This window comes from Ursus maritimus, unplaced genomic scaffold (genome assembly GCF_017311325.1).
Source record: "Ursus maritimus isolate PB19 unplaced genomic scaffold, ASM1731132v1 scaffold_7, whole genome shotgun sequence".
In the NCBI taxonomy this organism is placed as follows: domain Eukaryota; kingdom Metazoa; phylum Chordata; class Mammalia; order Carnivora; family Ursidae; genus Ursus; species Ursus maritimus.
The window spans coordinates 39,984,237-39,996,236 of NW_024426885.1; the positions used below are offsets into that span (position 1 = coordinate 39,984,237).

The 12,000-nt window shown below is 45.4% G+C and overlaps 1 protein-coding gene across 1 annotated transcript in view; it reads right to left on the reverse strand.

The window, feature by feature from the left end:
* WDFY4 (WDFY family member 4) overlaps positions 1-12,000 on the reverse strand; it is a 282,866-nt gene that overhangs the window by 133,419 nt on the left and 137,447 nt on the right. The window contains exons 36-39 of the mRNA XM_040624184.1: positions 11,379-11,617; positions 9,243-9,364; positions 7,756-7,941; positions 6,269-6,405 (exon numbers count right to left, since the gene is read on the reverse strand). Of these exons, the coding sequence (XP_040480118.1) occupies positions 6,269-6,405; positions 7,756-7,941; positions 9,243-9,364; positions 11,379-11,617 (684 nt within the window). The remainder of the gene's footprint in view (positions 1-6,268; positions 6,406-7,755; positions 7,942-9,242; positions 9,365-11,378; positions 11,618-12,000) is intronic.

The following is a 12,000-nucleotide window of genomic DNA, read 5'->3' on the forward strand; positions in this document are numbered from 1 at the left end:
AAGCAGAGGCATTGAGTTCCCTGAGGCTCATTGTGCCTTCAGCCTCAGCAAGACCAAAGTCACACAGCAGCAGGAGACGAACAAACATGCCAGAAAGAAAGACCAGGAACTGCTTGATCACTCCCCCAGTGACCGCGAAAGCCTTCCCATCCTGCGTACTTGCCTCCCTTCCTGCAATTTCCATTTGGGTTTCGTGATTTCTTTTAAGAGAAAATAAGTATACAGAAGCATTTATGCTTGAGATGATATGATATCTGGGATGTTGCTTCAAAATTATTCCGTGCAGCCGGGGAAAGTGGGTAGTGATAGAGATGAGACGAGATTGGCCAGGAGTTGAACGTTGTGGTTGTGAAGTGATGGATAGATACATGGGGATTCATCTTATTATTTTCTCTACTGTGGTATATGTTTGAAATTTTCCACAATGATTTTTAAAAGAGATAATGGGTTAAGTGCTCAGAGTTGAATGGTCAAAAATGTCATTTCCCTTGCCAGGCACCCGAGCCAGGGCTGCCCTTCATTCAGCTGTCATTCAGTTGCTGGCCTCGGGCAGCATCTCTTCCTCCACGAGGGGCAGGGCTGCTCTGGGTCTGCGGCTGGGACGGTGGGCCCGGGCACACATTCAGGAGGTAGCCAACGGCAAGTCTGCGGTCACCCTGCCCACACACGTGTCTGGGCCCTGAGATCAAGGTTCCCATGAGTGGGCACTGACATCTTACAAGAGGCCCTAGTGTACCTGGTGGGCAAAGGGCTCACTCACAAGGCAGCCCTTAGAGACCAGGGACCTCGGAGCAAGTGTGTGACCCGCGTCTGTGTCCCTGCCAGAGCAGGCAGAGACTTCCTGCAAAGAGCTTGTCTTTGCTACTTCAGCAACTGCAGGTCTCACCCCCTGGCTGTGGTGCTTTCTTGTCCCTTCTATTAATTCTTGCACAGCCCTGGCTTCCCTACTTGGGCCATTTCAACTCTGAAGACAGCAATCGGAAGCTTGCTCGGCTATCTCTAAAAGCCATAGAAACGTGGATCCTGAGCCTGGCCCTGCTCCAAAGGGCCTTACGCCCCTATAAGCCCCTCAGCTTTGCTTGGAGGCAGGAGTGTGCATCTCCCTCCTCAGGTGGGGTCCACCTGGCCCCTGCATGGAACAGCTGCCCGCCCAGGTACCGCCGATCCCAGGAGGAAAGTGGGGTAAGGTCCAGCTCACACTTTGCTGAACAAGACACAGGTCAGGCAGCTGTGCCCACCCAGAGGGACTCCCACCCTTTTACAGGCTAGAAGTGGCCCTGACGCTCAACCTCCTTCCTCTGGCTTGTTCCGCCCATGCTCTGCAGATCCAACAGAACCGTGAGGGTCACATATCTCCCCCACCTGCCACGCCCCAGGGTCCTCTCTCCTCACTGCCTGATTACAAAGAGGCCAGGGCCTCTGTCCGCGGCAGCCCTCTTCTTTTGTTCATCCCAGCCTTGGTTCTACAGAATTCTCTTGTGTGTTCTTTGCTTTCCACTGCTCCAACCCCTGCCCCTGCGGCCTCCGTTATCTCCCATCTAAATGATGCCACAGTTGCCAGCCTGGCCCCTCCCTCGGGGGCTCTACCCTCCAACCCTACCCCTACACACAGAAACATACCGCTCCCCCACTACTTAGGCCCTCACTTTGGGCACATCTAGCATGAGCCATGGCATCCTCCCTGCATCCCCCAGTGACCTCAAGCATCCCCCTGCTCACAGGTCTCGCACCCACTCATCCTCACGGCCCCTTCCCACCCAGCCCCTAGCTCTCGTGTTCTGTCTGCCTATTTTCCATTTGCTAATGCTCTTTCTTTAAAAAAGAAAAAGAAAAAAAGAAGGTTGCCTACTATATATTTTGGAATAATTCTGCATTTACAGAAAAGTTACAAAGATAGTCTAGAGGGTTCCGTCAACCCCTCACCTGCTTCCCCATAATGTTAACATCATACACTGCCATAGTGTATCTGTTAGAGCTAAGAAACCAACATGAGTTGTTGGTGTTTTTTTGACTTATTGTTAAATAAGATGGTCTAAAACCGAGTCGGCAAGTTGCACACAGGGCCATGATGGGGAACAGCTGGCCGGGGTACACACTCTGGGTTGCTCTAAGCTGAAGGTGGACATGAGGAAGCAGCTTTCAGGACACCATCGTTGGCCTCTGGTGGCCTCAAGGGAGCCCAGGGTCCCAAGCTCTGTCCAACAGGCCGACCCCCACAGCCTTCATTAACGCTGGGAGAGGCCGTAACTTCACCATCTGACCCCAGAGGGGACTGTGATGGGGTCAGGAGAAGAAAAGGAAGAAATAACACCCATCATACCACCTTGCCTCAAACTTCAGCTCACCTGCCAAGAGGAAAACGTTTTCTACTAAAAACAAAGACAGGTAAGAGGAATTAGGAATGTACATCGTATGTCTCACTCCAAGGAACAATTTATCAGTGCTACAGAGCTGTCAGCCGCTGACATGATAAGGAATAACACCAAATGAATAATGTTTCCTCCAAAACCAACTCCTTTAATTACAAGCTTCTTCTTTCCAGAAGAGAGACAGAAGATGCAGAAACACCAATTTCATGCACTTGTGCCTGAATAATGTGTCCATGCTGCTTTTTCCAGATGGCGACCTTCTCACTGGAGGGACTAATGATGTGGGCATATTTAGGCAAAAACCAATAACGGAGTCTTTAACCTTCAACAACAAAAAGCGTGTTGTACAAAATGTTCCTTGGGATACATTAGAAAATATCAATTACATTGCTCACTGAGGTGTAATCAGCTGTAATAATCAAAATTAATTTTTAAAAATAATTAAACAGACCCCAGGGCAAATAGTTGATGCTCTTCTCCTATGACATCACAGTCTACATATGTACCTGAGAAGTTGTGCCTTCTGTTAGCAACAAAGGCATCTCGCGAGGATGAGTGATGGATGCAGGGTCTGAAGGCTGAGTTTCATCTCAGCGAGAAGAGGGAAGGCGTGTTACTCCCTCACTCCATGCAGTGCCACACACATTCTTTAAGGGCCTCCTACGTACCAGGCACTGTGCCCAGCCCAGACCAAGTTACTGGTATAGAGTGCTCCAAAGCAAAGACACAATTCATTTCTAAAAACACAGTCTACTTTGTTTCAAAACGAATTTTTCTTTAAAAAGCCTGCAAGAGAATATAAACTGAAGAAAGGATGACTAAATCAGATCAAAGATGGACGAGGTTCAAACAGAGAGGCAGAAGCAGGGAGAGGGGTGTGTGCGTGTACATGTGTGCGTGTGTGTGTGTGTTTTGCAGAAATGTATGGCACTAGGTGTGTGCAGTTACGAGAGCTGGGCCACGGTAAACTCTCCGAGCTTCTGAGTGCCCAGATGACTGTGCTGAGAAATGCAAGTGTAACAGAAGTCCTGGGGTTCGTGAGTTGCTGTGGAAAAGCCCAGGTCTTCCTGATGGTGACAGCTGAGGGAGACGTCCCCCAGGGATCCCCTCTCCACTGTCAGTCCAGCCACACTGGTCTTTGCTGCCTTAGAAAACCCTAGCACATGCCTATCTCAGCGCCTTTGTCTGATGGTCCTCTGTGCCTGACCACGCTTTCCAGAGAGTCTCTTCCTTATTTCTCTGCTCCTATGCCCCCCCTCCAGAGAGGGCTTCTGACCACCTTCATCTAAACAGCCTCCCTCTCCCACTTACCCTGTTCCATTTTTCCTCATTGCAATTAGCACCCTCCATATTTACAAATTATCTGTTTATTGTCTATCTTCACCCCCTAAAATGCAGTCTCCATGAAAGCAGAGAATATGTCAGATTTTCTCTCTTCTGTAACCTCAGTGCTTATAGCAAGGTACAAAGTAAGCATTTAATAACTATTAGTTGAGTGAATGAATGAATGAATGAATGAAGACCTCAACTGAGGTAGAAGACAGTATCTTTAGCAGCCTGCCTTCACCAAAGACAGCCAATTTAAAATATTTTTTGCCTCCAGATCTCTCAGTGTGAGCCCAGAGCAAATTATTACAAGCCATTTGTAGACCTACAGGGCCTCAAACATTGCAATCTATTCAGCTTCTTTCAGATGAACCATTTCTCAACCAGTCTCCCCAGGACTCAGAGGCAACTGAGCCATGCTAATGACAGTGATCTGGGAGGGGCTGCGGGACTGGCAAGGGCCTGCAAGGGTTCCCATACAATGCGTGCCCGTGCCCAGCATCGCAGCCGGACTGGACCGACCTCCTGGGGACAGAACTGGCTTGGTCCAGGGTGAAGCCAGGGGAAGAGGGGCTGGACCCCGCCAGGTCAGGAGGAAGTGCTTGGGCTCAGGTGGGGGTGCTCCAGCGTCTGGGGCTCAGTGCAGCCATACCACCTGTGTAATGGTCCTCCCTTGGGCAGGGAGTGATAAGGTAAGACGGAATTTTGGAAATTGTCTCCCATTTCTAAAGCACTTGCAGTTTCCAAGGGCTTTCACAGGTTCTAGTGTGAACAGTCCCAGTAGTAAGATCAGGAATTGAGGCTCTGAGAGGTCACAGAATTGCCTACGGTCATGCTTGGCAGTACAGAGACAGGAGATCCTTTCTCCACGCTGCCATTTCCTGACTGTAAAACCCTTGACTTTTTTTTTTTTTTTAAGATTCAGTTTCTACATCTATACAATGGCGCTGATAATAGTTGTGTGATACAGCTGTTACAAATCTAAGTGAGTTGTTCACTCGGTTAGCCAGTCAACAAGCTGACTGCGCAGTGTCTTCCACAAGCCAACATGTTAAGGACACAGCCTACCCACAGTTCTGAACACCGGGTGCCAGAGAGCCCAGTCAAGTTCATCTTCTGTCTTCCCTTCGATGTCTGGGCTCTTTCCCCAGATGTCCTAAATCCTCTTGTTTCTGAAGCTCGGAAAAAGGAAAGACTCCTTCCCCTGCCCAGGCAGCCCTGGCTCCTCTCCTCCCTAGCATCTGACGATAGTGTCCTCCCATCAGTCACTGGCCACAGTGGACAACAGAGCCATGGGGACAGCGGAGCCCGTACTCGGAGCAGGTGGGATTTGGAGTCAACCTCATCTTCCAAAGTTACATGGGCCGAGAGCTCTAGTTGTGTCATGTGTCTATCAACCATCTATCCTACCTCCCTGGGGAACCCCTTCCCACAATTCCCCACAGTTATCTATCCCATTGTGTTGATAAGGAGATAAAGACTCAAGGAAGTTAATAGCCCAAGGTCTTCTGACTCTAAGGTCATGTCCATTCAATGACCACAGATTGCCTCTAAAAATAAGTCAGTGACCCCAGCAGTAGAATATGACAGATTGTGTTCTCCCAACAGAGCCTCAGCAATATTTCTAGTCCTACATGCTCTTTCAGAACCTTGCACTTCCCCACCAGAAGAAGAGTCTGTTTCCCTCCCCTTGAACCCAGGCAGAACTCCATGCCTGTCTCGACCACAGGAATACAGCAGAGGTGAAGCGAGGTCATAGAAGGCAATGAGGCTTCCTCCTGACTCTCTCTCTGTATCTCTCTGTCTGTCTGTCTCTCTCTCCTTCCCCCTTCTTTGGAAATTAGCCCATGAAATCCAGCCACCAGGTTGTAAGGAAGGCCAGGACACATGGAGAAGCTAGGTATAGGTCTTCCAGCCCACAGTCTCAGCTAAGGTCTCAGACTAAAGTCAGCAGGAACCACCAGATGTGTGAGTAAATGAGCCTTCTGATGGTCCCAACCAAGGCTCTAGACCACATGGAGTAGAGATACCTCCCCACCCCTGTTGTGCTCCAAATTCCTTATGACAGCATCCACTGTCATTGTTGGTGCCACTGAATTTTAAGATGGTTTCTTGTGCAGCTTTAAAGAAATGAATTTGGAAAGAAAAAAAAAATCCCCAAAACTCAGCCCCACATAGTTAAGACGATCCACCACTACATTTCCTGGTAATGGTGCCAATGTTTCTGTCCCCCTTTGCTGAGCCCACACATACAGCTCCGGCTGAGCTGCAAGCTAGTACTCTCTGAGCACAGCTAACTCAAAAAGAGTGTAGGAACAAGGACTGGTTTGGGCTTTAATGCTACAAGGAACACCTGCTCTTGGAGCTCAAGGGGAGCCCATATTCACTTCAAGTTAAAGCTAGCCTAAAACCTGGCTAAAATAGTCTCAACTGGGAAGTCACATGGATAAACTTACATGCTCAGAAGAATATGGAATTGGATCATGTCCAGAAACAAGAGGGAGAGAAGACATGACTCATGGGGTTTGGAACAAATGCCCAATGCTTCTCTAAGGAAAGGGGTCTGAGCTCACCTCTGTCTTGCACTCAGGGTCCTTGGCCTGCCGCCCTGGCATCAGCCTCATGGCTGAAGACAAGCTGCCACTCCATGAAGACATTTTGCTGTGGTGTCCCACAGTCGAGCGACTGGCCAGTGACTTCTTCTCAGATGCTAGGAACAGGGAAGTAAAAACTGTCAGAGGTGAAGTTGAGAGGAGAGCGCACACTATTTCTACAACAGGCTTGGCTTTCAAAGGGCCAGCCAGGGGCACAAACCCAGTGAGCCACCTCCAGGAAGGAAAACAGCCCAGGCTACAAGCACACACTGCCATCTCCTGACTAAGACATACAGTGTGGGTTTCGGGGTCACCAGACCCAGCTTAGACTCCTAGCTTCACTGACTCAAAGTGAGATGCCGGACAAGTTAGCTAAAGTTCCTGTGTTCTCATCCTGTCAATTGGGGATAATAGCACCTAATCTCATTCTGGTGTCATGGAGGGCAAATAAGATTATGTGTTTAAAACATAGATCATCAAAGGTAGGGAATTTTCTATGTGATTGTTGGCAAAAAAGAGAGCCATTTGTAAGCTCTGAGGTCCATCTCACCACTTTATTCACTATATGTGTATGGGGGTAGATGTCCTATTTTATTAAGCTTTTCTCTGAAATGGAATCTGATATTTTGGCTTCAAATTATACATGTATATACATAGGCATGTACATACATACATATTTTCCAGGGCTAGTTTAGAAACCCGATGAAATAAAAGTTCTCTATTGCCAGGCAGTGTGGGATGATACATATGGAAATAACTACCTCTTGAATCACTGTGAATTTTGTGATGCTGGAAGACTTAAAACAAGTACATGAGCTATAATTTAGGAGCAATGACCAATTTAAAAACAAAATTCTGGGTGGGTGGGCTGGCTGGCTCAGTCAGTAGAGTGTGCAACTCTTGATCTCGGGGTTGTAAATTCAAGCCCATGCTGGGTGTAGAGATTACTTAAAAATAAAATCTCAAAAAAATTTAAAAATTAAAACAACATTCTTATAGCTGCATTAACTAATATGAAGGGGAAAACGGTTGAGTCACTAAAAGAATTCAAGGATCATTGATACGTTAGGGAAGAAAACTTTCACTTGGAACATGAAGAACCCGAGGCTCCAGGTCACTGCATGATTTGGTGAAGGGTTTCAAAGCTGGTAGATGAATATCAGGGCAAGACCTAGAACCCCGAGCTCTAGGCTAGGGTTCTCGGCTACAGCTGTGACATGATATCCATTCTCTCTAAGAGATTACTAGAATCTGCTTGAATTCTGGCCTTCTTTCACCCAAGATGCAAAGCAGCACTCATTCTTTGTGAGCAAAGATTCATGAGGTTTCAGTGATGTAAATCCCACCCACCAAAGGGATGAGAGAGATCTGGTTGGAAAAGGCTCTGGGCCCTGAGTGGAACTTTGGGAAAGTCTGCATCTGTGAGACCCAGCAGTTCTATTCCCTGGAGCCAAATGGACAGAGACCTAAGTAATGCTGCCAGGCCTTGAGCATCGTCTCCTCCCAGAGTGGGGTAATCTCTTCAATCTTCACTTCGCTCTCTCCAGGTTTCACAGAGAGATCAATCTTGAAGGTGTCCTCCAGCTCCTGCCGCCTCTGTGCCATGAGCTGCTGCCAGAGGGTCCGCACCATTTTTTGGATGTTGTGCTGGACTAACAGAGAGAGCACATCACACAGTCAGGATGGCCTTGGTGCCTCTTCCAGCAAGGGCCAGGACATGGTGTATCATAGCTGCTTTTATTGCATTTCTCTTGAACATCACTCAAGCTTTGCAAGCTCTGGCCAGAAAGCAGTCAGTATGTAGACAATGCTACCAAGATACATGTGAGATGCCATTTCCCCACCCCCACCTGCCCACCACCAAGTCCTGCCTGCTCAGATGTTCAGAGCTGGGAAGCATGATTGATGGACACAAGGAGTCTCTTTCTCCTACTTCTCAATTCCATCAGATAACAAACAGAAAAATACCTGTGTAAGCTCTGGGTAACCAAATACCACCTCCAACAGCTCCTTCTAACGTACCTTTTATGTTGGCCCCTCAAGAGAATGAACACCAAACCCAAAACTATGCTTAGGGACCCAGGACCCAAGCCAGTCCTCTTTCCTGACACTGAATCATGCTTCCCACCACCCACCAATCTCAGTGCCCTGGATTGCCCAGATATGGACCAGTCTATCAGGCCAGTTTTACCTGCTATGCCCCATAATTATAGTACCCTAAATGCCTAAATGCCCTTGGATCTCAGAGCACTGAGTCACTCCTTTAGTACCAGCCTCTATAGTCCATTTTTCTTGCTCTAGGAGGATGGACATTGCTCCGTCCATTTTACTAGCCAAACCCAAAATATGAATGTTCATGTTGTAATTAACACTGTGTCAGAGTACACTTTAAACTCACAAGAGTTTTAAGCACTGGCTTTGGGCACCTACATGACCACATGACCAGAAGACAGAGGCCCTTGTGCCAACTATCTGGTATCACGAGATAAGTAGCACAGTTGGCAAACCAAAGTGGTGAAAGAAAGTCTGTTGAAGTTTCCTGGATCAAAAGAGCAATTTCTAGACACATGGATCTGGCTGTTATTTTTTTTAAATTGCCAATCCCTTTAACCTGATTTGATGTTAGCAAATCCAAAAATAAACTCCATCAGCCAAAAATCTTATAAAAATAAGGAATTTATTTACTCCATTCCCATTTTCTAGAGAAGAAAATTGAGAGAGAGCTAGGGAACAGCTTGAACGAGGTGAGATGACATGCCAGTTCTAGTGATCTGAAGGGAAATTCAAGAGACCACCTGAGAAGTGAAATCACCTTATGGTGCAGTCCTCTGGAATTTCATAGTAAGTCTGACAAGCTCTTAGTCCGACCAAGTCCCACAAAGTTGAAGAATGCAACCCAGAAGTTACCGCCACCCATCCACTCCCCCTAAAACAAACAACAAATAAAATGTACCATCACTCAAATTTGGGAAGTCTTCCTCTCCTTTTTCTCTCCCTTCTTCACTTGGAGAAAGAAAGACTTGATGGTAAGGAGTCATTCTAGGCTTGGGTTCCAATCCAAATCCTTCCGGATAACTAGGAGACAAGAGATTTTTCACTGTAAACTCATTTCTTTGGGATCATTCCATTGTTCTTTATTACAAATAATCACCCTCCAAACTCAGTACATTATCAATTGGAAAAACTTGTCTAATCAAGTTAAAGTAAACGCCTCATGACAACTTCCGTGGCAGATATTATACAATAGCAATAGGAAAAATATGAAAAATTCATTTTTTAAAATTCCAGTCTTATTAAATCTAATCCATGTTCCAGCAGCCCCCCTGAACTTTCTCCCTGTTTCCCAACCATTGTAACCGATTATTTGTTTTTGTAGATTCTCAAAATATTGAACTCTGCCTTGTTTGGCACTCATCTCATCCCACCTGGAAGGGGCCAGGCCAGCTTTATGGGCCCGTGACCTGTGCAGTTATGCAGGGTCCACACTCAGAAAGAGTCCATGCTTCCGCGCTGCTGTCACTGTCTTGAAATCTTAGTAATTTTTGAACAAGGCCCCACATCTCCATTTTTCCTGCACATCATATAGTTGGCTCTAAGTGGAGGCATAGTGGTTTACGTACTAGGTTCCCCGTGAACCGTGTGCTCTAGGGTTCCTAATCTTGTTAACGTCCACATGCCTTCTTCTCTGGGCCCCTTCAGTCAACCAAGCAGAACAGACACTCACTACATGTTTGTGGATTGAACCCAAAATGACAAACAAGGAAATGAAAATTTACCATCATATGAGAATGTCCATCCTTGAAATTTCTAAAAAAAAAAAAAAGTCCTTTTGGATCTGGAGGCTATTTAGCTAAACACAGGGATCTGAGGAAGGTGGAGGTCCAAGCATATACATAAGCTAGCATTCCTCTGTTCTTACCTATGCTTCCAGTATGGGGAGGCTTAACTCTTAGAACACAGGCAAGAGAGAAGAACCTCTCAATTTAACCCACCAAAAATGGATTATTTTATTTCAAACAAATAAAATGGCAAGTGCCTCTTCTGGGCTATAAGTGTTTTCCAGGGATTCCCAGAGAGTTTTAAGACAAATCAAGTTGAGTTTTATAACATTCAATAGTCAGTTTGACAGGATTTTTAGAATTTTTTCAAGTAAGTAAACATAATGTGTACTGGGGTTAAACAACAATAGCAACAACAACAAGACAAGAGCAAAGTATAATATCCCATAGCCCTCCTTTCCTCTATGCTCACCATGGCTCTACTAACAAGAGATAACATTTGTAAGCAGTAGGATGCCATGAGATAGAATATTCACAGAGAAAAAGAAGAAAGTGCATATACACAGAGAAACCTAACATATTTTCAAACTTTGGGCTTCAAGAAAAGGATTTAAATAAACTTAAATCAGGGGGTGCTTGGGTGGCTTAGTCAGTTAAGCACCTGACTCTTGTTTCAGGTCAAGTCATGATCTCAGGGTTGTGGGATCGAGCTCTGTGTAGGGCTCCACGTTCAATGCAGAGTCTGCTTGTCTCTCTCCCTCTGCTCCTCCCCCACCGCTCATGCTCTCTCTCTCTCAAATAAATAAAATCTTTAAAAAAATAAACTTAATTCAGTTTCTTTTTATTAGTATTTCTTACACAAGTGTGCTTATGGATATCATTTTCTATTATAAATTGTCTGCATATAGAAAATTATGCCTGGCTTGCACGATACAATTTATTACATATTTTCCCAGTCTCAGATTGCATTTATCAAACGTTAATATTTCTGAAATCTGGCTGCAGCATAAAATCAATGTATATATTCAGTGTTGGAGTTTCTGGCCCTAAAATTAAATCAATAAGCTATCTTATGACCGGAGAATGTGGAAATGGGATAAACTATTATTCCATGATGATTCCAGTGGTTCAGTTACATGGACAGATTTGAGGACAATCAACTATACTGTCAAAAACTGCACATAATTTGGACAACCAGATAAACAAAAAATATATATAACATTCAAATTGACTCCAATCAAGGGTCCCGCTAAAGCTTGCTTTTCTGCATGGACCACTAGCAGGCGAGGAAACAAGTAGGCAGCTCTTACCTTCTCTCATTGAGCAGCAAAAAGCAGTGCATGAGACACAGGAGGAAGCTGACGTTGGAGTTATAAGTAGCAAAGATAATGTCCCAGTGTTCCTGTAGGAAGCCCAAGACGCTGAGAAGACTGAGGCACTCGGAGAGGGATTGCTGGGGCTTGGACAGGCAGTAAAGAATGACTTTATTTAAACTGCTGTATAGAGCACTGATGCCAGCATCCCTTTGAGAAGAGGCATTCTCGATGACCTGTGCCGTAAAATAAATACACACACACACACACACACACGTGCTTGTGAACACTGCATGTTTTAGTTACTGACCCAGTTAACTGTGAAAATGACACAATCTTAGATTCTGTTCTGTATTTCAGAGAGCGATGTGATCTAAAATTCAAATAGGGCTACTTTCCTTTACCTTTGAGCTTCTATTTAAGTGAATGATCACTAAAGTTAATTCAAACATCTGGATTTATCAAACACTTGTGTCGGAATGAAATTTTTTAAAAATTATAATTAAAAATTAAAAAAAGAAAAAAGGAAATTAAAAAAAAGAAAGAAATTAGAAGTTTACCACCATCCTATTATAAAAATAGACAGGAACCAGAAATTTCTGAAATGCCAGGAACATGG